Source organism: Hordeum vulgare, chromosome 4H, assembly GCF_904849725.1.
Source record: "Hordeum vulgare subsp. vulgare chromosome 4H, MorexV3_pseudomolecules_assembly, whole genome shotgun sequence".
Taxonomy (NCBI): Eukaryota; Viridiplantae; Streptophyta; class Magnoliopsida; order Poales; family Poaceae; genus Hordeum; species Hordeum vulgare.
Genome location: NC_058521.1, coordinates 90,708,554 through 90,734,372, shown reverse-complemented (window position 1 = coordinate 90,734,372; position 25,819 = coordinate 90,708,554). Strand labels below are relative to the sequence as shown.

The following is a 25,819-nucleotide window of genomic DNA, read 5'->3' as shown; positions in this document are numbered from 1 at the left end:
GGGGCTCAGCGTTGTACAAAACACGGAAACCTTTTTTACCCAACGCGAGAGACTAAATAAAATCATAAAACAACCTTCACATTGCGACAGTTAGTTTTGTTCATTACTTACGAACTAAATAAAATCATAAAACAACCTCCACATGTCTCCCGTGTGGAGCTTTGTACCTTAGCAATCGTGCTACTCATCTCTTATTGTTCTTTAAATGTACCAGATTATATAATAACAAAGTGCAGCGCCAATTTTCAAAATCTGAAAACAAATAGTTTTTTTATTTACGAGTGGCATTAGTGGATAATTTTAACCAACTTCAGAGACAATTTTAATGACGTACGACCAGAAATCATTTTAAAGATAAGAGCATCTTCAACAGCCGCCCAATGCGCGGCGCATTAAAAATGGGTTTGCGGCACACCGTTCTCCTGTTTTGGCGCAACGACCAACGCTGGCTCCAGCGGCCGCTGTAAAATACAGCGCGCGCGCCTAGCTCCAGCAGACATGCTAAAATGCACAGGCGCACTCTCGCACAATACATAGATATACATAGATATTTTATAGATAGATAGATAAAACGATACATAGATATTTCACAATACATAGATAAAACGATACATCACGTAGATAGATAAAAAACTTCGGTGCAACTACTAGAACCTACTCCGTGTCATCCTCCTCCTCATCATCATCATCATCCTCGGTGTCCGAGGTATCGAGCCAAATATCATCCCAACGTTCATCGTCACTCCCGAAGAACGACGTCCCACCGTTGTTGGCGACCTCACACTGCGATATTGTCACGCCCAAGATGCGACCCTATCCTCAAATTGGCACGAGGGCCTAGTCAGGGATAGAAGCGCATCGCGTCGTGTCGCAAGAATGGATAATGTTACAAGTACATGTATTGAAAAGAAGAGATATATAATAGAATTGGCTTACACTCGTCACAAGCTACATCAGAGTCACATCAGTACATTACATAATCATCAAGAGTAAGAGCAGGGTCCGACTACGGACGAAAACAAACAAGAAAAGAAGAACGACGTCCATCATTGCTATCCCAGGCTGCCGGCCTGGAACCCATCCTAGATCGTTGAAGAAGAAGAAGGAGAAGCAACTCCAAATGAACAATCAACGCACTCGCGTCAAGTAACCTTTACCTGTACCTGCAACTGGTGTTGTAGTAATCTGTGAGCCACGGGGACTCAGCAATCTCATTTCCAAAGGTATCAAGACTGGCAAAACTTAATGGGTGAGGTATGGTTAAGTGGTGAGGTTGCAGCAGCGACTAAGCATATATTTGGTGACTAAACTTACGAGTACCAGAAATAAGAGGGGGAAGATCTACGCATAGCGGATGTGACTACTGATGATCAAATGAATGATCCTGAACACCTACCTACATCAGACAAAACCCCACCGTGTCCTCGATCGGAGAAGGAACTCACGAAAGAGACAGTCACGGTTACGCACACAGTTGGCAAGTTTTAATTAAGTTAACTTCAAGTTATCTAGAACTAGTGTTAAACAAAGTTTTCACGTTGCCACATAACCGCGGGCACGGCTTTCCGAAAAGATTTGACCCTGCAGGGGTGCTCCAACTAGTCCATCACAAATTACCACAAGCCGCATAGAAATCCTCAATCACGAAGCTCGCGATCTCGTCGGATTCCCTAGCATCACCGGAATCCCGGTGCACAAGATATCTCGTCAAAGGTAAAACTAATCCAGCAAGGCCGCCCGGCGTGTCGACGATCCCGATAGGAGCCGCATATCTCGTTCTGAGGACACGACGGATAAGCGAAGCGTACGAGTACCAAACCTCGAGTTTCCTCGCGGTGGCCCCGCACGGTGCTCTGTTTTGGACCAGCACCATCAGCACTAGCCCTCCCTGTATTATGTAGAATTACTCCTCGGGTAGCGCTAACTCCCTATGCATTTCAATTTATCAAATTATTATGTTGGGCAAATGTAGTACCAATGTTGGGCCTTGCCAGACCAGATTTAATCTAAAACGAATTATCAAGGGGGTCCCCATAACAACCCCGATCATGTTAGGAGCGCTCAATTATGGAACATAACACCAGTAGCCGAAACTAAGGGGGCAAAGGTGGAACAAAACACCAGGCTAGAAAGGCCGAGCCTTCCACCTTTTACCAAGTATATAGGTGCATTAAATTAAATAGCATTTAATATGGTGATATGACAAGGAACCCATGTTATCACATGGAAGCAACTGCACCTCCAACTAACAACGCTAACACAGGGTTAAGCAAGCGGTAACATAGCCAATCAGTGGTTTGCTAGGTCGGACAGGTTGAAGGTTTCATGGCATTGTTGAGAGGCTGATATTTAACATGTGGTAGGCAACGAGACATAATCGGTAGAAACGGTAAAACTAGCATGGCAATGATAGTAATGGCATCTGGGGAAATGGTCATCTTGCCTGAGATCCCGCTTGGAAGAAGAATGCCTCCGTGAAGCAGACGAACCGACGTAGTCGAACGGGTCCTCACAATCCGACACGCTTGCGGAACTCAATCGAGACGAAGCAAACCGGAAAAGAATCATCACACGATATTCACCACACACATGCATGATATGATGCACACCTTAATATGATGCATGAGCAGCTGAAAACATGCAAGGCACGGCATGACAATTCACGACAAACAAACACTACACATTAAGTGAAGTTCAATATGCAACGAGTTGCATATTGACGGTACTCCACGTATGAATTATTTAGTTCCCTCTTGATTAGGTATACAACAATATTAAATGTTGTTAACATGGCAAGGGGTGAAGCACAAGTTAATCTACCTATCTAGGCATTTTAAATGAGACCGGAAACGACATATAGCATCTCCGAAATGACCCCACGCATTAAATTCTAATTCAGTCCAGATTTGTCCTAATCACATTTTAAGTTTTTAAAACAGAAAAACAAAGTGGTTCACGTGAAACTACACGTCGTTCTGACCCATTTACATATATGGAACATTTCCAACGGAGCTACAGATAATTATTTACGACCTAAACCGTTTACAACACGTCGGCACGCAAACCGATGCAAACAGCACACTAAATAGTTCTAATTATGCATGAGAGTTGGAAAATATTAGTTTACACGAAATTTTAGTCAAGTTACATATATAACTCATCGCGATCCGTTGCACGGATTAGAAACTACGGGCATTTGAAAATATGTTGATTTTTCTAAAAATTGGCAAAATTCGTAGGGTAGGAAAAAACGACAAGGAAAAAAATATGGAGCACACGTGGGATTCGAACCCCAGATCTCTACGAGGCAAACACGCTGGGTTAACCAGCAAGGCGCGATGTGTCCGTGTGCAATGTGCATCCGATTGCTCACAAATGAAACCATGAGCTGATAATTGACGTCGCAAAAACAATGGAAAAAGGATATATTGCGGTCAATGGGATTTGATCACCGGTCTCCTCTCCTGGGAGGAAGCGAGAGGCACTAGCCACTACGCTGCTGTGCCTAAGAGTACTAAAATTGGGCGTGATACTAATATAACAGGAATAAAAGCAGGCGAGGCTTACTTCTACCTTGAGCAGCAAAAACTTGGTGACGCCGCCGGCAAGGGAGGCTGCACGATCCAAGGATGCCATGCACCGACGGGGGTGCCGGATCATGTGGGGATCCCATTCCCGGTCGTGGCGTGGCTCTTCGACGAGGTTGAACATGAGGTCTCGGTCTCGAGCTGCTCGGCTCTGTCGTCTGCAACAACGCGACAGAGACGAAGCAGGGCATGCAAGCGCGGGCTCGTGCAGTAGCTGCGGCAAGAGAGAGCTGGGTGGCGGAGTTCAATTCCTCGCGGGGCTTGATGGCGACTACACATGAGGCGGTGTCCATGGGGCTTCTGCTGCTACTGCTCACACGAATAGGCAAAGTTCAGAGAGATACACGAGAGAGAGGAGGCGGAGCAACGACGCGGGTTCAGCAGCTGCTCACCTGGGGGATGACGGCGGCCAGGCTGTCGGGGCGCGGGACGACGTCCTCCGGTGAGGGGAGGCCAGATCTGAGGCAGAGGGAGCTCAATCTGGCGATCACGATGTTGTTCCCCAAAAGCAGCAGCCTGGAAGAGCTCCTACAGGAAGAGACAGAGAAAAAAAATCAAAGGACGAGGAGGAGAATGGAGGGAGGGAGAAGAGGGGTTGGCGCATGCGAGGGAACTGGCTTGGGCGCTAGTCGCCGGCGGCTAGCGACTCCCATGCGGGGGCTGCTTGTTCTGAGGCGCTAGGAGGCGCTGGAGAGGGCTCGGTGCGGCGCTGGGCAGCGGGCCACCTCGAAGCAGAGCAAGGAGCTCCGGTGGTGGGAGATTGACAGAGGCAAGGCTGCGTGGTGGGTCGGCTGATGCGGGCTGGCTGGCAAGGGAGTGGATCGTGGAATCTGGGATCGATGGATGGTGGTTGGCTGGCGCATAAATTGAGGAAGAAGGTGGCGGCGGTGATGGGAGGATTGGGACAAGCTGCCTAAAATTTAGGGTTGACATCTATTTGTAACATGTGGGCTTAGGGTAGGGGGTGTTGCATCATTTTCGGACCGTCGGATCTCGATCGGACGGTCCGAAATGGAGGGGTAGGCTAGATGGGTTTGGTGGGCTGTGTAGAGTGGCTAAACGGAGACGAGAGGTAAAACGGGCACCCGGCAACGTATTTTAAAACATCAAAAAACGTCCGGCGAATAACCGAAGACGGTCCCGCTACGGTCGATCGTTCGGGTACCAGACGGACTCCGATCGCGACGAAATTCGACAGGCGGCCTGGCTATATTAAAATAAGACCGCACGTCAAATCTCAACCCGATCACAGAAAGTTTTACGCACACTTTTAAAACAGGGTTTCGAACGATGCCGCGGGCGTGTGCGAGTGCCGTCGGGCTCAGAACGGACAACGACGAGAACCGGCAGCTAACAACGGATGCAAGTTTTGAAAACTGGCAGCAACGGAGATGCCGATGCAATGCAGATGATGCGAATGATGCGATGATGATGCGACAAAAGAAAATAGACACACGATGAAAACGGAAATAAGGGGGAATCTTCTGGAACGTCGGCATCGGGCTGTCACAGATATGGCCAGTGCCTTGCGCCAACGCGTGTCATCACGCTCCTCGTGGCGCCTTGCTGTCCTCTCCGCCCAAAAGGCGTTCTCGGCGGCGACGTCCTCCGAGGGCGCCGACGCCACTCCGCCATGGCTCGCTCGTCCTCCTCAGCGACAAGGAGGCAACGCTGCCGCCGACGGTGGTCCTCACGAACATGGTCTATTATCAGACGAGGCGGAGGGGCGAGGCCCTGCGCGTGATCGGGCGTGTAGACGTCCTGGAAATTCATCTGCGCGCGAGGCCTTCCTAGGCCCCACGCCACCGCGTCGTACGCGCGGGCGGCCTCGTGCGAGGTCTCGAACGTGTCGAGGCTGAGGCGGACGTCGTCGGGCCGGATCTTGGCGTAGTAGGCGTCGGAGGGGCGCTCGCGGACGCCATGGTAGCCCGAACATACACGGCGGCGTGGCGGCATGATGGCTCGGTGGGGGTGCGTCAGTGGCGGGGCGGCAGAGGTAGCGGCGAGGAAGCGGCAGAGTGTGTGTGGCAGTGTTGAGGGCGATGGGCAGCCGCGTGACGAGCGCCGCATTTTACAGATGCGCCGGAAGAGGTGCACCAAATCTAGCGCGCGGTCATCCGCTTTTTTTCCCGTGCGCGCAATCGTTTGCAACACGCTAATTTCTGTCTTCATTGAAGCGCGCGTTTCCGTCTCACACGCGTTAAAAACACAGTTTACCGCATGCGTGTTTTTTGACGTCGCTGTTGTAGATGCATTAACACATGTCTCATCCATATTATAGAGATCAAATTAAGTCACTTGAAAACATTCATCGAGGATTTGGTTGCCGCGATCTGGCGCGGCACAGTGGTTAACGGAGCGAGATGTTCCGAGTTCGGAAGAAGAAAACGGTAGCAAAGAATAAATTGAACGGATTTCATCTGCCGAGTCGCAAAAGTTGATAATTTCTGGTCACTTTCCAAACTAATTAAACCATCTTCTGACCTACGTTAACATGCAAAATGACGATTCCTTCCCTAGCTCGTCTCATCGTCCGCTGACGGGATCTCGAGAAAGAACGATCTTCCACACTGATATCATCTGTCCCCAGTGATCATGGCGCTCCACCGAGCGGCCGCATGCGCACCCACGCCGCGCTGCTGGGCACGCCGGCGTGCACCACGAACCACAGGTAGTACCCCGGGGGCGCCACCCCGGGCGACGGCGGCGTGGCCACCTCTACCTCGTACACCCCGACGTCCAGCTGCGCCAGCCTCGTCACGGCCAGGGCCACCACCCGCTGGTTCATCCCGAACGAGTGAGTCGCGAACGCCGGCGCCACAGCGACCACGCGCACCACCTGATCCTCAGGGCCTCCTCCCGCCAGCGCGCCGCCGGGTACCTCGAACCGCACCGACGCCGCTTCCCCGTACCCGACCTCCGCTGGCGCCCCCAGCACGCGCGGCCGCAGGCCGTCGAGCCGCGTGTCGAGGTACGGCGGCAGGAACGCCTCCAGGCTCAGCTCCGTCGGGTACGTCACGTTGGCGAACACGTACCCGATGTGCGGGTTGCTCCCGCCGACGAGCACCCGCCCGTACGTGTCCAGCGTCGCCGACGAGTGGTACATCCTCGGGACGGTGGAGGCGGCCAGAACCTCGAACCGCGCGCCGTTCTGCGTGTCCGGCCTATACAGCACCGGGTACATCACCGGCTCCCGCCCGAGCTCCCACCCTGCCGTCCCCGCCGACGCGCCGTTCACGATGAGCACGTCGCCGGTCGGGAGCAGCACCATGTCGCCCATCACCCGTGGCAGAGGCATCTCCTCCATGGCCCACACCGGGTTATCGTCCGTCGGCGCGATGCGGCCGCATGTCCGGTCAGTCGGCACGAACGTGCCGTTCCGGAGCGCGAGCTGGTACGCCCCACGCGGCGCGCCCCCGCAGACGAGCACCTCGGCGTGCGTCGGGTACTCTGGGCGCAGCGGGAGGAGGACGGACGAGCCAGAGGACGGGTAGTTCCGCGGCACGCCTCCGGGGATCGTGGGGAGGCGGCGTAGCGGGATGCGGTTGTAGGGGTCGAAGACGACGGCGCGGTCGTTGGCGAAGACGAAGACGGTGCCGTCGGGGAGGAGGTGGAGGAATGGGTAGAGGTTGTTCTCGGCGTCCACCTCCGTGGTCTCGTCCAGGAACGGGAAGAAGGTCAGCGGCGGCGGGCCGTTGACGCCGTCGTGCGGGAAGAACTCGAAGTTGTACTGCCGCCGGCCGCCGAGGATGAGCACCCGCCCGTCGGCGAGGAGGATGTCACTGGCGTACCATCGCCGCGCGGCCAGAAAGTCCGGGAGGTCGATCCAGCCGGACGTCGGGGAGAACAGGCGCGCGATGCGGTCGCCGTTGGAGAAGCCGCCGGTCTGGAGGAGCGTGCCGTTGGGGAGCAGCGCGGCGGACGAGCACCACGGGTTGGTGGCGAGCGGGTACGGGTGCAGCGCGTTGGAGCGGAGGTCGAGGAGCACCGAGTGCGCGGAGCAGTCGACGCGCGCAGCCGTGACGTTCAGCGCGGCGGCCGAGGCGGCGCACGAAGCCGGGTCGAGGAGGGAGATGTTGGAGGGACCCGAGTCGGTGCGGTCGAACATGAGGACGAAGTCGTCCGGGAGGAGCTGCATGTGCATGGCCGAGACGCCCATGTTGGCGTGCAGGAGCCGCCACTCGCCGGCCATTGCGGCCGGCGACGTCGGCTGGGCAGGCTCCAGCTGCCACGCCGTGGCGTCGGCGCCGGCATTGCCGACGCGGCTGGTGATCACCACGAGGACGATGAGCAGGGTGAGGAAGGGTCTCGCCGGCTTAGGCATGATTGTTCTAGGCCCGTGTCTTCTTTAAGTCGTTGCATTGCATCGTTGTGATGGTTTGTACAGTGTGATGTGGTTTGTTGGGTGGAAGGTTGGTTTGATGAGGTTGGAGGCTTTGGAGGGAAAACACGTTGGATGGCTAAAACTTCAAATCCAACTATGTGTTACCTCCTAAAGAAAAAGCTACTGTGCCAATGGAGACTGAAGGGGGAGCTCTTCAAAGAGAGCTCGGACTAATAATAATATTCATCTTGAAGGACAAAATGTTTCATCATCTAATATGGGGGAGTCTTCGACACCTCGAAACATGTTAGGAGGAAAAGACATGCAAAACAGGCAGAACATGAATTTAGATACTATTCAGGAAAATGAGGAAAAAGATAATATGTTTGATAATAGTGAAGAGATGCAGTCTGAGGAGGAGAGTGGAGAAGTTGATAATATTTTGTTTATCGATTTTATGGATGCGGAGGCAGAAAAAAAAGCAGGAGCAGGATAAAGAGAAAGAAATAAATGAGGAGATATCTTATGAAAAAACTGTGATTAACTCGATGCAAATTGTGCCAAGCCCTATAGTCAACAGGAAATTCTCATCCTATTTGGATGCTTGTGTGGGAGAACTTACTGTCACTGAATTGGAGGATCATGAAAAATCTGGTGAGGAAAAGGATCAATGCTACTTTGTACAGTCCCCTGCTGAATCTAGTGAACTTGTGGATGTTATCCCTACTCCTCCTGTTATAGAGGAAGTGCAAGTTCGCTTCAGCAAAAGGACAGCTGGTGTCAACATGGAACATATGGGAGATAAGGCTGAAAAGATGGCGAAAAAAAGGAACTTACAAGGTAATGAATCCGTGTCTGGTAACTCCTTTGATGTGCTTTCAAATTTGGAAATTATTTCCACTGCTTCGCAAATGGGAGTTAATATTCCTGATGATAACTTTGCGGTGATTGATGTTATGAGAGAACTTGAGAAATCCAGAGTAAATATAGCGAAGAAACTTAGTGAAAATGAAAAACAGCAGGAAAATGTGCTGTTAATAACTAATGCAGCGGGAGAATCTTCTCCACTTGACACATCCTCGGAAGAAGAAGGAGAAATAGATGAAGAGGGTTTTAAAACTGTCAAATCTAGAAAAAAAGAAAGAAGAAAGGTTAATGTGGTGATATATAAACCTATAACTAGAAGTCAAAATCTGAAAATGAGTGAAGTTGCACGTAAGACCATGGATCCTGGTAAACCTGGCAATAAAAATCAATCCCCAAAACATAGGAAAAAATGATTTGTCTCTTTTGGAACTGTACGGGGATTGGAAAGAGAGGTATGTCTACTTACTTGACTGATTTGATCAGGGATTTTAAACTTGACTTTATTGGGATTCAAGAAACGATGAAAAAAGACTTTTCCTCTAAGTTCTTGAGGAAAGTTGACCCTGGTGATAATTTTTGCTGGAATTGGATTCCAGCAGTAGGGAAGTCTGGGGGGATTTTGTGCGGTATTAAGAACAATTATTTTGATGTGAAGAACTGTGTTGCTGGTAAATATATCATGAAGATAGAAATATGGGATAAATACTCAAAATTTGATTGTTGTATTATGACAGTGTATGGGTCTGCTCATGAAGAAAATAAAATAGAATTCCTTGCTGAATTGTCCAATATGTGTAGCAATACTTTGTACCCTTACATCATCGGAGGGGACTTTAATATACTGAGATTTTCCAATAAGAAAAATAAAAAAACTAAGCTGAGTCATTCCTCTGACTTGTTCAATTCCATTATCAATACCTTGTCCCTGAGAGAAGTTGATATGACGGGTGGGCAATACACCTAGTCTAATAATCAACAGAATCTTACCTTAGAGAAATTGGACAGGGTGCTAATGTCCAACTCTTGGGAATGTAAATTTCCTTTTACTTTTGTTAGAAAGATTGTAAGAGAGACTTCAGACCATTGCCCATTGATCCTGTATACAAATGACAATATTCCTATTGTTTCGATAAATAGAGGATTCAAGTTTGATTTGAATTGGTTACAACATCCTGACTTTTTAAATCTGGTGGCCAAAATTTGGCTGAGACCTATTGGCTCTAGGAATCCTATTGATATTATAAATATCAAACTAAAAATATTTAAATGCTTCTTTAAAGGCTGGGGTTCGAATAATTTTGGTAAAGCAAGAATTAGAAGAAAATGGCTGAGAGAGGAGCTTGGATATTTGGAAAAGCTGCAAGAAACTGATGCTTTGTCACCTGAGCTATATTGCAAGAAATTAGAACTTTCGGTAGAACTGAATAATCTACTAATGGAAGAGGATATATCATGGTTACAGAAATCTCATGAAAACTGGTTGCTTAAAGGTGATAGTAATACTGGATACTTTCATAGGATTTTCAATGGGAGGAGGAGAAGAAATACTATTATCACACTAAGTTGCGATGATGCGGTTATTGAAGGAACTAAAGATATCCTTAAGCATGCCACAAATTTTTATAAAGATCTTTTTGGCCCACCCCCGGAAATATATGTGGGATAGATTGTAATATGTGGAAAGAGAAAGAGAGGTTGAAAGAGATAGACAACTTTATCTTACTAAGGCCATTCTCGGATACGGAGATTAAAAATGCTTTGTTTTCTATGAAACATAATAAAGCCCCAGGGCCTGATAACATTCCAATTGAATTCTTTCAATACTGTTGGGGAGTGGTTAAGGATGATGTGAAAACTCTGTTTGACTCATTTTATGATAACAAATTGGATGTAGAAAGATTAAACTATGGAGTGATTACACTGTTGCCTAAGATAGTTGGTGCGGATAAGATACAACAATTTAGACCTATATGCCTTCTTAGATGCATTTACAAGCTAATCACGGAAGTTCTTACCATCAGACTCGAGCCTTTTGTTGATACTTTGTTTAGTAGAAATCAGAATGCTTTTATTAAGAGCAGGGATATTATGGATGGGGTTTTGTCACTTCATGAGATCATGCATTACTCATACGCTCGTAAGCAGCATGGAATAGTTCTTAAACGTGACTTTGAAAAAGCTTATGATAAAGTAAACTGGGAGTTTCTTCTGGAATGCCATAATAAAAGGGATTTCAACCCAAAGTGGGTTGGGTGGATTAGAAAAAATTTAGAGGGAGGCAGTGTGAGTGTGAAAATTAATGATGAGGTGGGAGAATATTTCCAGAGCGCCAAAGGGGTGATACAGGGTGATCCCCTCTCTCCATTCCTGTTTAACCTGGCGGCTGATTGTTTAACTAAAATGGTGCTTAAGGCATAGGAAAATGGCCTTTTTAAGGGTTTGGGTGCTGATTTGATAGAGCACGGAGTTGCTATACTGCAATATGCAGATGATACCATAATTTGTTTTGAAGATAATCCCAGAGATGCATTAAACATTAAACTGTTGTTATATCTGTTTGAAATTATGTCAGGTTTGAAAATCAATTTTTTGAAAAGCGAGATTTTCTCAATTGGAGTGGACGATGATACTATGAGAAGATATGCTGAGATGTTTAATTGTGAGATTGGAATCTTCCCTATAAGATACTTAGGGGTTCCTGTCAGCTATGCTGGCCTTAAAGGAACTGACTGGCTTTCTGTTGATGACAAATTTGTTAGACATGGTGAATCCTGGATTAGTGAAAATCTCTCTAGCGGGGCCAGACTCATCAAAGTTAATGTTGTGCTTTCTCACATTCCTCCCTACTATATGTCTATGTTTTTTATTAATAAATCAACCTTGGAAAGGTGGGATAAACCTAGAAGAAAGTTCTTTTGGCATCGCAATGGAAAAAAGAGAGGTTATCATATGGTGAAATGGGGGAGAGTGTGTAGATCGAAAGCGAAAGGTGGGCTGGGAGTGAAGGATCTGAGAAAGCAGAATATTAGCTTGCTAACTAAATGGTGGTGGAAGTTAGAGAAAAGAGAAGGATTATGGCAGGATATTATGAAAGCCAAATACTTAAGAAAATCTTCTGTTGCTTTGGTTAAACAAAAAACCAATGACTCCCCATGCTGGAAAGCTCTCTTAAAAGTAAAAGACTACTATATGGCTGGTAGAGGTATTCAAGTCAACAATGGTAATATTGCAAATTTATGGTTGGATGACCTGGGGGATAAATACACTTTGAAAGATAAATATCCTGATCTTTTTGAGATATGTGTAGATCAATATTGTACAGTGGATAAAATTAGAGACATGGACCCCTTTACTTCTTTTAGAAGAAGGATGCCTAATGAGCTACTTCAGAAGTGGAATGAGCTTAAAGAATATGTGTTGGGGAAGATTAAAAAAGATGTAGGTGATGAAATTTACTGGAAATTAGATAGTTCTCAGGAATATACTACGAAATCTATGTACCGCTGGCTAGAGAGAAATCTAGCTGGATCCAATCATAAATGGATTTGGGACTCGAAGATACCTCTGAAAATCCAAATTTTTATGTGGCAATTGTGTCAAGATGCCATACTTACTAGAGATAACTTGAAAAAAAGACAATGGCAGGGGAATCCCGCTTGTTCCTTTTGTGAACAAATGGAATCTACTCAACACTTGATGTTTTTATGTCCTGTTGCCAGGGTAGTTTGGAGAACAGTGGGTGCAATGCTGGGTACTGAATGTGTGCCTAATTCTATGTGGCAATATTATGCTTGGATCAATACTTTCTTACCTTCTTGTGATAATACTTACACTGTTGGACTTGCGGCAATATGTTGGGCAATCTGGCTTGCTCGTAATCATGCGACCTTTGAGAAAAAATGGATCAACAATCCTTTTGAAATTGTGTTCACAGCATGCTCTTTCATGAAATATTGGGCAGGTTTGCAGAAGCCGGAGATGGTCGAGGTGATCAAGAAAGGAGCTGACATGCTGAAGGTCAATGCATCACAGATGCTACTTCTATGTGGACCACCTACACAGGATTTCAGGGAGGAGAACGATGAAGAAGATAAGTGGGAAGAATGGTGAGATTTCTGATGAATTGCAAAAGGCGGGTCTGAGGGCGATGAAGAAGCTGATGTTGTTGAGTTGCATCTTCGTAGTGTCTTTTTGTTGTGATGACCCCTGTGTGGTCGATACTCAGTGCTGGTAGTTTCTGGTTGTGTGTTGCCTGGTAGTGTCTGTATGCGATACTTGGTGGTACTTTCTTCTTTCTCTGTTCTGGCGAGTTTGGGTGATACCAGGTTTTTGCCCCATAGTCTTGCGTTCCTGATGACAGGCGCAGACGTTGGGTTTCCTGGTATTGCCCCGAACTCGCTTCTCCCTCTTTCCCTCTATCTGTTTTGGCTGGAAACAATGTATTTCCGTTATGCTTTATAATGGAAAGGGGAGAAGCCCGGTTCGAAAAAAAACTATGTGTTACCTCACCGTGGTAATTATGCAGTCAAACTTAAGAATTCCTCTATGGAAATTCTCAACAACAACAACAAAATATCCTTTTAAGGACCTTCCTTGCAATTTTTTATTCAAAATAATGAAGTTGCTCTATTGAAAGAGGCCACCTAATCATTAGGTACCCGAAAAAAAATGTTGTCACCTATATTTGGTCGTTAGATCTCTCCCGCGCGATCCACACGAACACCAACAAGCCCCGCAACCCCACCTCTGATCCGCATCCGTGCACCTGCTTCGTCGCCTTCGCCTAAAACGTTGCATCTTAATACTTGTCGTCCCGTCTCCAGTGAGGTCCTGATTCGGCCTCATCATGGCCAATGCTCGTCCTTGTCACTCCTCACGGCATCCCTGTCATCGGCCTCGTGCGAAACGGAAAAAATGACCGTGCATTTTAATTTCAAGTTGCTGATGTTTAGCAAATCCAGTATTGAAAAGGGAGGGACCATATATCAGTTTAGTGGGAATAACTACTTCTGTATATTCGGATTGGATGGTTCTTACCGTTGGCTTTGAATAAATTTACACTAACTTTATAGAAAAACTTGTCAACACCTAGAATACCAAATCAATATCATTGATTTATGATGAAATATATTCCATATGCTAAATATTTGGTATTATAGATATAGTTAATCTTTTGTATAAACTTGATAAAGTTTGTGAAGTCCGACTTGCGCAAGACCAATGGACACCATATGATGGGATGGAAGGGGTATTTATTTTGAAAAATATTTTGTATTGTGATTTCCCCGCTATAATAACATTCATTTTAAACTATCACACTATTTTACTCGACATACCATTTCAAATATTAGTGATGCACTTTCTGAAGGTGATAATAGAAATATAGAATCATCCTTTGTCTTGGTCTTATAAAAAGTTAAAAAAAATTAAAGCAAAACATGAGAATGTTGGGGAACTTCGCATGGGAAACAAAAAAATTCCTACGCGCATGAAGACCTATCATGGTGATGTCCATCTACGAGAGGGGATATTCGATCTACGTACCCTTGTAGACCGCACAGCAGAAGCGTTAAGAAACGCAGTTGATGGAGTGGAACGTCCTCACGTCCCTCGATCCGCCCCGCGAACCGTCCCGCGATCAGTCCCACGATCTAGTGCCGAACGGACGGCACCTCCGCGTTCAGCACACGTACAGCTCGACGATGATCTCGGCCTTCTTGATCCAGCAAGAGAGACGGAGAGGTAGATGAGTTCTCCGGCAGCGTGACGGCGCTACGGAGGTTGGTGATGATCTTATCTCAGCAGGGCTCCGCCCGAGCTCCGCAGAAACGCGATCTAGAGGTAAAACCGTGGAGATATGTGGTTGGGCTGCCGTGGCAAAGTTGTCTCAAATCAGGCCTAAAACCTCCGTATATATAGGGGGAGGAGGGGGAGCCTTGCCTTGGGGTCCAAGGACTCCCAAGGGGGTCGGCCGAGCCAAGGGGGGCAACCCTCCCCTTCCAAACCGAGTCCAACTAGGTTTGGAAGGAGGAGTCCTTCCCCCTTTTCCCACCTCCTCTCTTTTTTTTTTTTTTCTCTTTGATTTTCTTTCTATGGCGCATAGGGCCTTCTTGGGCTTCCCCACCAGCCCACTAAGGGCTGGTGCGCCACCCCCAAGGCCTATGGGCTTCCCCGGGGTGGGTTGCCCCCCCCCCCCCCCCCGGTGAACACCCGGAACCCATTCGTCATTCCCGGTACATTCCCGGTAACTCCGAAAACCTTCCGGTAATCAAATGAGGTCATCCTATATATCAATCTTCGTTTCCGGACCATTCCAGAAACCCTCGTGACGTCCGTGATCTCATCCAGTACTCCGAACAACATTCGGTAACCAACCATATAACTCAAATACGCATAAAACAACGTCGAACCTTAAGTGTGCAGAACCTGCGGGTTCGAGAACTATGTAGACATGACCCGAGATACTCCTCGGTCAATATCCAATAGCGAGACCTGGATGCCCATATTGGATCCTACATATTCTACGAAGATCTTATCGTTTGAACCTCAGTGCCAAGGATTCATATAATCCCGTATGTCATTCCCTTTGTCCTTCGGTATGTTACTTGCCCGAGATTCGATCGTCAGTATCCGCATACCTATTTCAATCTCGTTTACCGGCAAGTCTCTTTACTCATTCCGTAATACAAGATCCCGTAACTTACACTAAGTCACATTGCTTGCAAGGCTTGTGTGTGATGTTGTATTACCGAGTGGGCCCCGAGATACCTCTCCGTCATACGGAGTGACAAATCCCAGTCTAGATCCATACTAACTCAACGAACACCTTCGGAGATACCTGTAGAGCATCTTTATAGTCACCCAGTTACGTTGCGACGTTTGATACACACAAAGTATTCCTCCGGTGTCAGTGAGTTATATGATCTCATGGTCATAGGAACAAATACTTGACACGCAGAAAACAGTAGCAACAAAATGACACGATCAACATGCTACGTCTATTAGTTTGGGTCTAGTCCATCACGTGATTCTCCTAATAACGTGATCCAGTTATCAAGCAACAACACCTTGTTTATAATCAGAAGACACTGACTATCTTTGATCAACTGGCTAGCCAACTAGAGGCTTGCTAGGGATAGTGTTTTATCTATATATCCACACATGTATATAAGTCTTCATTCAATACAATTATAGCATGAATAATAAACGATTATCTTGATACAGGAATTATAATAATAACTATATTTATTATTGCCTCTAGGGCATAATTCCAACAGAGAATGGGTAGAAAAATCAAGAGGTAATATCACCGGTGGTGCTTAAACTTGTCAATGGTGTTCACTTTGCTGCATGAACTTAAAAAATACATCGAACTGGTTCTAGAACTTGGCACAAGCGTTCAAATACAGTGATAATCCTATGTACATGACGTATAATGCGCTGACGTGACACACTAATTTTTTTTGTACAAATGATTTGAACTAGCTTCCACGGGATAGCGGACAATGTGTGCTAGCCGCCCCTCCAATTAAGATTAGGTGTATGTGTTGGGGAACGTCGCATGGGAAACAAAAAATTTCCTACGCACACGAAGACCTATCATGGTGATGTCCATCTACGAGAGGAGATTTTGATCTACTTATCCTTATAGATCGCACAGCAAGAAGCGTTAAGAAATGTGGTTGATGTAGTGGAACGTCCTCGCGTCCCCCGATCCGTCCCGCGAACCGTCCCGCGATCCGTCCCGATCTAGTGTTGAACGGACGGCACCTCCGCGTTCAGCACACGTACAACTCGACGATGATCTCGGCCTTCTTGATCCAGCAAGCAAGATGGAGAAGTAGATGAGTTCTCCGGCAGCGTGACGGCGCTCCAGTGGTGGTGAAGGATCTATTCCTGCAGGGCTCCGCCCGAGCTCCGCAGAAATACGAACTAGAGGTAAAACTATGGTGTCTAGATCTGAATTGCACGTGGCAAAAGTTGTCTCAAATCAGCCCTAAATCACCACTATATATAGGAGGGAGGGGGAGGAGGCTTGCCTTGAGGGCCAAGCCATCAAGGGTGCACCGGCTAGGGAGGAGGAGGAGTCCTCCTCCAATCCTAGTCCAACTAGGATTGGAAAGTGGAGTCCTTCTCTTCCCTCCCACCTTTTTTTTCTTTGGTTTTTCTTTCTTGGCGCATAGGTCCCTTTGGGCTGTCCCACCAGCCCACTAAGGGCTGGTGCGCCACCCCTAGGGCCTTTGGGCTTCCCCCGGGTGGGTTGCCCCCCTCCAGATGAACATCTGGAACCCATTTGTCATTCCCGGTACAATCCCGATAATGCGTGAAAACCTTCCGGTAACCAAATGAAGTCATCCTATATATCAATCTTCGTCTCCAGACCATTCCGGAAACCCTCTTGACGTCTGTGGTCTCATCCGGGACTCCAAACAACATTCGGTAACCACACATATAACTCAACTATACTAAAACATCGCCGAACCTTAAGTGTGCAGACCCAGCGGGTTCGAGAACTATGTAGACATGCCTCGAGGTACTCCTTGGTCAATATACAATAGCGGGACATGGATGCCCATATTGGATCCTACATATTCTCTGAAGATCTTATAGGTTGAACCTCAATGTCAAGAATTCATATAATCCCGTATGTCATTCCCTTTGTCCTTCGGTATGTTACTTGCCCGAGATTCGATCGTCGGTATCCGCATAACTATTTCAATCTCGTTATCGACAAGTCTCTTTACTCGTTCTGTAATACAAGATCTCATGACTTACATTTAGTCACATTGCTTGCAAGGCTTGTGTGTGATGTTGTATTACCGAGTGGGCCCCGAGATACCTCTCCGTCACACGGAGTGACAAATCCCAGTCTTGATCCATACTAACTCAACGGACACCTTCGGAGATACCTGTAGAGCACATTTATAGTCACCCAGTTACGTTGTGACGTTTGATGCACACAAGGTATTCCTCCGGTGCCAGTGAGTTATATGATTCATGGTCATAGGAACAAATACTTGACACGCAGAAAACTATAGCAATAAAATGACACGATGAATATGCTACGTTCATAGTTTGGGTCTAGCCCATCACATGATTCTCGTAATGATGTGATCCAGTTATCAAGCAACAACACTTTGCACATAGTCAGAAAACCTTGACTATCCTTGATCAACTGGCTAACCAACTAGAAGTTTGCTAGGGACATTGTTTTGTCTATGTATCCACACATGTATCTATGTTTTCATTCAATACAATTATAGCATGGATAATAAATGATTATCTTTAAACAGGAAATATAATAATAACTATTTATTATTGCCTCTAGGACATATTTCCAACAATATGAAGTGCGTAAACGTCATATCTATATAAACCAACTGGCGCGTATGTTTTTTAGGGATACCCGTATGGTTTCAATGGATTCGAATCAGTGCGGTCAATGTTAGTTTTTTCTTAGTTTTACAAAAAGTACGTAAATTATGATGATAGTAATAAATATAAAGTTAAAATGCTAGTGTGTTATAAATATTATACATATGAAATATAACTTATATAGCATAATGTTCAAGTAATTTAAAATAGTATTAATCTACTATTTTTAGACAAATCATACAAACTAAATTGTATTTCTTGTTATAAAAATGTTTGTATAGTTTATAATATCATAAAGAAAAATCACAATTTATAATTATTATTTTAATTTTACAAAAATTTAAATATTTATATGAACATTTTGAAATTTCTAAGTATTTTGTTTTAGAATTTTTTGCATAAAAAAAATATTCATACCAATGCAAAATATAAAATTATTATATTATATACATCAATTAGCTCAATTTCAATGCCAACTACATCTAGAAATCCTATGTGCAAAACACTCATGCTCTGCGAGTCGTGTGAATGAGAAATATGGTCACAGATGGATAGTGTCTGCAAGGGTTAGTTTGGAGTTAGCAATGATGGATGGTGAGCATGAGTGTTTGTTGATTGCGGTCACACACTTATGATGACAAAGGCCAATTAGGATGGCTCGAGTAGGTTATGCAGATATGCGAGGTCCGACTATGTGTGAAGACTAATGAAATATATTGTCTGTCTTTTTTTTACCAGTTTAGACTTTTAAAACAATTGATTGAAACATAAATTCGATATAGTATCCGATGCAGAATGGTTATGCATTTGTTGCCATAATTTTTCAGCCTTTGTGAGACGGTGAAGTCATGGATTCTTGTCAGTTGGATGTTTTTGTTTAGTTTTGAATAATTGTCCACCTCAGTGTTGCCATAATATAAACTGTTGTATTATGTTTTATCAATTTTAGAAATGAAATTGGAGGGTGAGACTCGTTTTCTCGGAGCTATCACAAATAAATACTATCACATCTGTTTCGGATTATAAGACATTTTGAACATTTTAATACAGATTACATACAAACTAAAATAAGTGAGCAAATACAGCAAAACATGTATATATATATTTGATTTAAAAAGAAAGCTAGACCATCTAAGAGCATCTCTAACAGATGCGATATCCTGCCGTCGACCCATATATTTACGTGTAGTTTAGCGTATTTGGGTTATTTCGGGCCAGAACAGAAGCGATAAGTTTACACCGTTCTGTAAACAATATATGGACAGCCTGTAAATCGCTCCCTCCTCCGTTGTAGATCCATGGCTCGCGGAGCAGGCACGCAACCGTGACGCCCTCTCCCGTGATAACAGAAAGCACATGTGCCAGCACTACGACGAGCTCTGCGAGGCGCTCTGGCCGTTAACGAAGAAGTCCCGTGTGCTTCGTTGTGAAGGAGACGCTGAAGACCGGCGAAGAGGGCATCGCCGAACAATTTGAGACGGCGAAGGTGGACTACAACCTCGCCTACACCCTCTATCGTTCGGCGTGAAACCGTGAGCTGCCGCTGGCCTTCCGTCGATTTAAGTTTCTAGCTCAGTTTATTTGTGCATGTAGTGAACTCAAGCGAGATCCGAAGTATCTATGTAGCGGGAACTTGTTTTAAGTTTAAGTTTCAAAATTCATACAGTACCATTTCCGGTATGCGTCGACGATAAACTGTGCCCGCAAAAAATCGATTTAATTTTGCGGGCTTGAGATTTAGTATATGCTTTAATAACTCTGTATCTTGGTTTTACAGTTTGCGTTTTTAAAGTGTGTTAGAGATGTTCTAATAACTTCCCATGAAGAGCTGCATACACACAGAGGCGTACTAGTGAAAAATTGTGGAGAAATTCCAGTACGCCATCGGAGGCCGGAGGAAGAGACAAAAGACGGAGAAACCAAGGCAGACGGTTCTCGGGGAAGCGGGGCCAGGCTCCGAGCGACCTCCCCGCTAGCATAGCATAGCAGGTAGCAGCAGCAAAGCACTGCTGCCATCTATCTATGCCACAAGATCGCGGCGGAGATCCCTAAACCCCCGCAGTCCTGCACCGCCAGAACAGCTCCACCCTCCACCCACCATCCTCCGACGGCGCCGCCTCCTCGCGTCCTCCGCCCCGCCGCCCTTGCCGTTGCCGTTGCCGTCGCCGTCACTTCCATCTCTCCCTCTCCCTCTCCGCCTGCTCCCTCCTACTACTCCCCGCCACCCGCATTGCAACATTTGCACCCTTCCTCAACCCCTCCCCGGCCGGCTGAAACTCACCCCAGGTACCGCTCCCTCCCGTCTCTCTCTCTCGCTCTGCGCGCGTCTTCATTTCAGTTGGGCTTGGTTTCCACAACTCAAGGTTCCGCTAGTTGGTCGTCGGAACTCTGTCATATGCGTCAGTATTCTAATTGTAGGCTTCTAACTTTAGAATTCAAACTAACTTGCAGAATCAAAATTGAATCATATCACTGACAATGTTACCGTATCTAAACCACGATATATTTGGAGAAGAGCTCACCTCGTGGAAGAATTGTTTCAGGTTTACTTCTTCAAGGCCTCTGAGAATCAGTGTCTTGACACTCCCTGAGCTACAAAATTGTAATAAGACTGTGTTTCAAAAAACATGAATCCCTATTTTATCGGTTTTGTCATCCCGTTTGTGGCGTCTCTGATGCTCACCAAGAGGAAGGCTGAGAAGAAAAGGGGCCTGCCGGTCGATGTGGGTGGTGAGGCTGGCTATGCCATACGTAACTACAGGTCCGAGCAGCCCGTCGAAACGCACTGGGAAGGGATCTTCACGCTCGCCGAGCTATTCGAACAGTCCTGCAAGCAGTATGCCTACATGCCCCTGCATGGCACCAGGAAGCTCCTTTCAAGGGAAACAGAGGTGGCTTCTGATGGAAGATCATTCGAGAAGCTCCATCTTGGGGAGTATGAGTGGAGAAGTTACATCGAAGCATTCAAGGCCGTATGCAACTTCTCGTCCGGTCTTATCCAAATTGGGCACCGGAAGGATGAGCGTGTTGCTATCTTTGCTGATACGCGGGCTGAGTGGCAGATCGCGTTGCAGGTAACTTCTCCACCGATGTTCTAAAATTAGCAGTCAGCAGACACATGTGGCGTACTTCGGTCTTTTGTGCATCAAGCCATCAAGTACCTAAATCTTTGCTCTTTATGTATCTTCAACTGCCATTTCTAAAATGAAAGCCTTGCAGAAATACATACTAGGATGCTAGTTCTGCATTTTCATAGGTGTTAAAACAGTGCATTTACAGCTTGTACAAATATAGGAAAGTGCATGCTAGGACGCTAGTTCTACATTCTTATAAATCTGTAAATAGATATTTGGGAGGCCCCATCTCGTTCATGATCATGACCCAGTCCTGACTTACATGAACTGGGGTTGTCAGGGGTTGGGCCCCTGGCAAGGATCAGGCTTCCCAAGCAAGGACTGATATCTCAAATAGGCCCCCTTCAGTTTAACACATTTATGAATGCGGGCTATGCAAGTTGCTACAGCCATGTTGCAAGTAAACATCCCATGAAGCAGGATATATGTTGCCGCAAATATATTCATGTTCTTACTCTTTTGACAATATCATGTAAACACTAGGGTTTGGACATTCCAAAGATACCAAAGACCAAATAGACCATCATCATCCTTGCATATAAACTGAATAATGTTAGCGAGCTAGATGAACATAATGAGACGAAATGGAGATTTGAGCATATAAGAAATCCTGTTTCCCCACATGATTTTTTTTTTCTGAACATGGAATTGCTTCAGCTTAACTACTTCATAATTATTTTTCTTAGGTTACTTGCACCGTGTTAACATTCTGCTCGGTAAATCATTTGCAAGTTCTCTAACCTTTTTCTTTTCTGTTTCCAAGGCATGCTTCAGACAAAACATTACAGTTGTCACCATTTATGCCTCCTTGGGGGAGGGAGCACTTTGTCACTCACTAAATGAGGTCAGTTGACTATATTCTGTACATCTATGAACTCATTTTTATTAGTTTTAACATTGCCTTTTGTTAGTAGGCACCAAAAATGCAAGCAACAGTTGCCACAAGATCTTTTTTATATCATTTCTAAAACAAATGGTGTGTCATATCTATTTTATCAGAATAGATCATACCTTATGTTTGGTGTGGTATGATCTGCTAATCTTGGTCTTTTTTTACTCTTTAGACTGAGGTAACTACTGTGATCTGTGGGCGGAAAGAACTAAAAAAGCTTATTGATATAAATGGGCAACTTGATACTTTGAAACATGTTGTCTACATAAATGAGGAAGGTGTCTCAAGTGAAGTATCCTTGGCTAAACAATGCACCAACTGGAGAGTGGAGTCATTTGAGGAGGTAGAGAGACTAGGGTTGGAAACACCTATTGAAGCAAATTTGCCTCTCCCATCTGATACGGCAGTGATAATGTACACAAGTGGAAGTACTGGGATGCCCAAGGTTTGTTCAAATCCATGTTCAACATATTTAATTTGTGTTCTACTTCTTATCCGAGGTTTTCTATTTTCTGCTAATGCTCGTTTACATTTGTCTGAGTTCATCTGATATAACCACCAATACATGCCTTTTCTGAGTTCATCTGCTCTACTACACCTCCTGCTGATTTGACATTTTTCTTATTTGTACATTCACAGGGTGTCATGATGAGCCACCGCAATGTCCTAGCTACAGCATCAGCTGTTATGACTATTGTGCCTGCACTTGGCAAGAAGGATGTCTACTTGGCATACCTCCCGCTTGCGCACATTCTTGAGTTGGCAGCTGAGGTAGGTATAATGTGACATATCAGCATGTCAATCTATTTCGTGTCATTGGTATTCTTATGCTAATTATATTATTGTAAATGCATGTTCTAGACGATTATATCTGCTGTCGGGGCTTCTATAGGATATGGATCACCTTTGACCCTGACTGATACATCAAATAAAATCAAAAGGGGGACTCAAGGTGATGCCTCTGCGCTGAAGCCAACACTTATGACTGCGGTACCTGCTATACTTGACCGTGTTCGTGATGGCGTACGAAAAAATGTATTGTCCTTTACGATGCCATCATCCATTGCTTTTCTCTATGTTTTTTTTATCTTTGTACTGAATTGCAGTTCATATTGAGATGAACTTAGGTAGATGCAAAGGGTGGCGCAGCCAAGAAACTGTTTGATATCGCCTACAGCCGCCGGCTAGCTGCTGTCAATGGAAGTTGGTTTGGTGCATGGGGATTAGAGAAGCTCGTGTGGGATATGCTTGTCTTCCAGAAGGTGCGTGCAATCTTGGGAGGACGGATTCGGTTTATACTCTCAGGCGGAGCACCTCTGTCTGGTGAAACTCAGAGATTTATCAATATATGCCTTGGGTGAGATATATAGATTCTCAGTTCTTTCACAAAATAAGTATCTTAAATTCTTGCTGTTGACAGCAATTGTGTTTATACTCCACTTTTAATTGCTGAGTTTGAATTTCATACATTTCAAGTATAACTGGCATATTATTATTCTATCTTATTTACACGCCCAGAAGCTGATAGGCCGAGTTGTGCTGTTACAGCGCTCCAATAGGGCAAGGATATGGTCTGACTGAAACGTGTGCTGGCGGGACATTTTCTGAGTATAATGACACATCTGTTGGTCGTGTTGGTGCTCCACTGTCTTGTTCGTTCATCAAGGTATAGAAGAAAAATATACTTTCCGTTTCATAAACTCCCCACAGCAAAGCTATTATGTTCATGCATATTTTTACTGTTAATAGTGTATCTTCAGCCTAGAGAGATGTCTGATGTGGTATGTATGGAAGGTGTTCCCCAAGTTGTGAAGGACATGTTAATATTAAGTTTGTGGATAATCTTATGTTTTCATACGGTTGATGCAATGCTTCCATGTCTGGATGGTATTACTAGGTCAGGAACTTTGCTGTTAGTCTAGTTAATATGCATGGTAATTTTGTCTATCTAGTGCCTTGCAGTTATATTTTTACACCCCTCAGCATAAAACTAGAAACATATGGTATTGTGCAAAGACAAAAGCTATCTGTTAACAATTAGTGGACTTTGTCTTTGCTCGTCAAGTTTTCTTCTTCTCCCTTTCCTTCAGATTCAATTCTTTCCTAACATAATCGTAACTCTACATGATAGTTGATAGACTGGGTCGAAGGTGGATACTTAACATCTGATTCACCAATGCCTCGGGGAGAAATAGTTATTGGAGGCCCAAATGTAACCAAAGGCTATTTCAAAAATGAAGCTAAAACAAATGAGGTCTACAAGGTAAGTTACCAACAACAGTAATACTACAAAGCAGTCTATGCTGTGATAAAGAAAGTTCTCATAAAAATATGTATCTTGTTCAGGATGATGACAGAGGCATGAGGTGGTTCTACTCTGGTGACATTGGGCGTTTGCACCCAGATGGCTGCCTCGAAATCATTGACCGGAAGAAGGATATAGTTAAGCTTCAACATGGTGAATATGTATCCCTAGGAAAGGTAATATGGTTTCTTTCTCTGGCCAAACACGTGGCTATTTCAGCACTTGTCAACTTACGACCAGGCCAAACAAGCAGCTAGTAGCTCTCTTCTTAACGAAGTATGCGGTCACAGGTGGAGGCCACCTTGAGCGTGAGCCCGTATGTTGACAACATCATGGTCCACGCCGACCCCTCCCAAAACTACTGCGTTGCACTTGTTGTAGCTGCACACGGTGAGCTGGAAAAATGGGCCTCAAAACAAGGGATTGCATACTCCGATTTCGCCGATCTGTGCCAGAAGCAAGAGACTGTCAAAGAAGTACTACAGTCGTTGGTAAAGGTCCGTGCTTCTCCCGCACTTACATCGAATTATCGGTCGTTTGCGGACCGTTGCACGCGTGGTTGATTGTATTGTGCTGTTGCTCTAAATTGTTCTTCAGACTGGTAAGCAATCGCGGCTGGAGAAGTTCGAGATCCCTGCCAGGATCAAGCTGATACCAGAGCCATGGACCCCCGAGTCTGGTCTTGTCACAGCTGCCCTCAAGCTCAAGAGGGAGGTCATCAAGAAGGGTTATCAGGACGATCTTGCTAAGCTGTACAGATAGTGTCCCTTTGTTAGGGAGAACAAAATTCCTCATCTGTGTTGTGTCTCAAACATTGGACAGATAGTGTCCCTTTGTTAGCAAGAACAAAACTTCTCATATGTGTTGTGTTTGATACAGTGGACAGATAGTGTCCCTTTGTTAGCAAAAAATGTTGTGTTTCAAACAGTGGGCACTGGACAGTGTCGAGACAGACAGTATATTGAACTCTAGTATGTGTACTTGATGATTTACCATTGCATTTCAGCTTAGCGATCCTTAACTCCCCAGTTAAACTTCTCATGGAACATCCCTGAATCTTACTGTCATGATTCGCGTACGAGTTACTGCTACGTAAGGATGTATAGGTTCTGGGTACTAGTTATCCCTGTATATTCTTTGAGACACCAGCTTTTAGAATGTACTCCAATTGTTCACTGTTCTAAGATGTTTTGGGTGTTTCAGTATAGACTACATACGACTGAAATGAGTAAACAACTAAAATGCGTCTATATAAATCTGAGTCAAAAAAAGTTACTCCCTCTACAACACTAAAATGCATCTATATACATCTAAGTCAGAAGAAGTTATTCCCTC

The 25,819-nt window shown here is 45.3% G+C and overlaps 2 protein-coding genes and 1 pseudogene across 2 annotated transcripts; 1 reads left to right on the top strand and 2 right to left on the bottom strand.

The window, feature by feature from the left end:
• Positions 1-654: 654 nt before the first annotated feature.
• On the bottom strand, positions 655-5,543 carry LOC123450169 (annotated as a pseudogene).
• A 445-nt stretch (positions 5,544-5,988) lies between these two features.
• LOC123446180 (aldehyde oxidase GLOX-like) lies at positions 5,989-8,143 on the bottom strand. The gene has a single exon (XM_045122862.1). The coding sequence runs from the start codon at positions 7,909-7,911 to the stop codon at positions 6,181-6,183; it is 1,731 nt and encodes a 576-aa protein (XP_044978797.1). The 5' UTR covers positions 7,912-8,143; the 3' UTR covers positions 5,989-6,180.
• Positions 8,144-20,081: 11,938 nt separating this feature from the next.
• LOC123447980 (long chain acyl-CoA synthetase 9, chloroplastic-like) lies at positions 20,082-25,476 on the top strand. The gene is made up of 12 exons (XM_045124733.1): positions 20,082-20,439; positions 20,697-21,227; positions 22,051-22,131; positions 22,352-22,624; positions 22,819-22,950; positions 23,041-23,214; positions 23,307-23,536; positions 23,728-23,845; positions 24,311-24,442; positions 24,526-24,660; positions 24,775-24,981; positions 25,082-25,476. The coding sequence occupies exons 2-12, from the start codon at positions 20,781-20,783 to the stop codon at positions 25,244-25,246; spliced, it is 2,094 nt and encodes a 697-aa protein (XP_044980668.1). The 5' UTR covers positions 20,082-20,439; positions 20,697-20,780; the 3' UTR covers positions 25,247-25,476.
• The last annotated feature ends 343 nt before the right edge of the window (positions 25,477-25,819 follow it).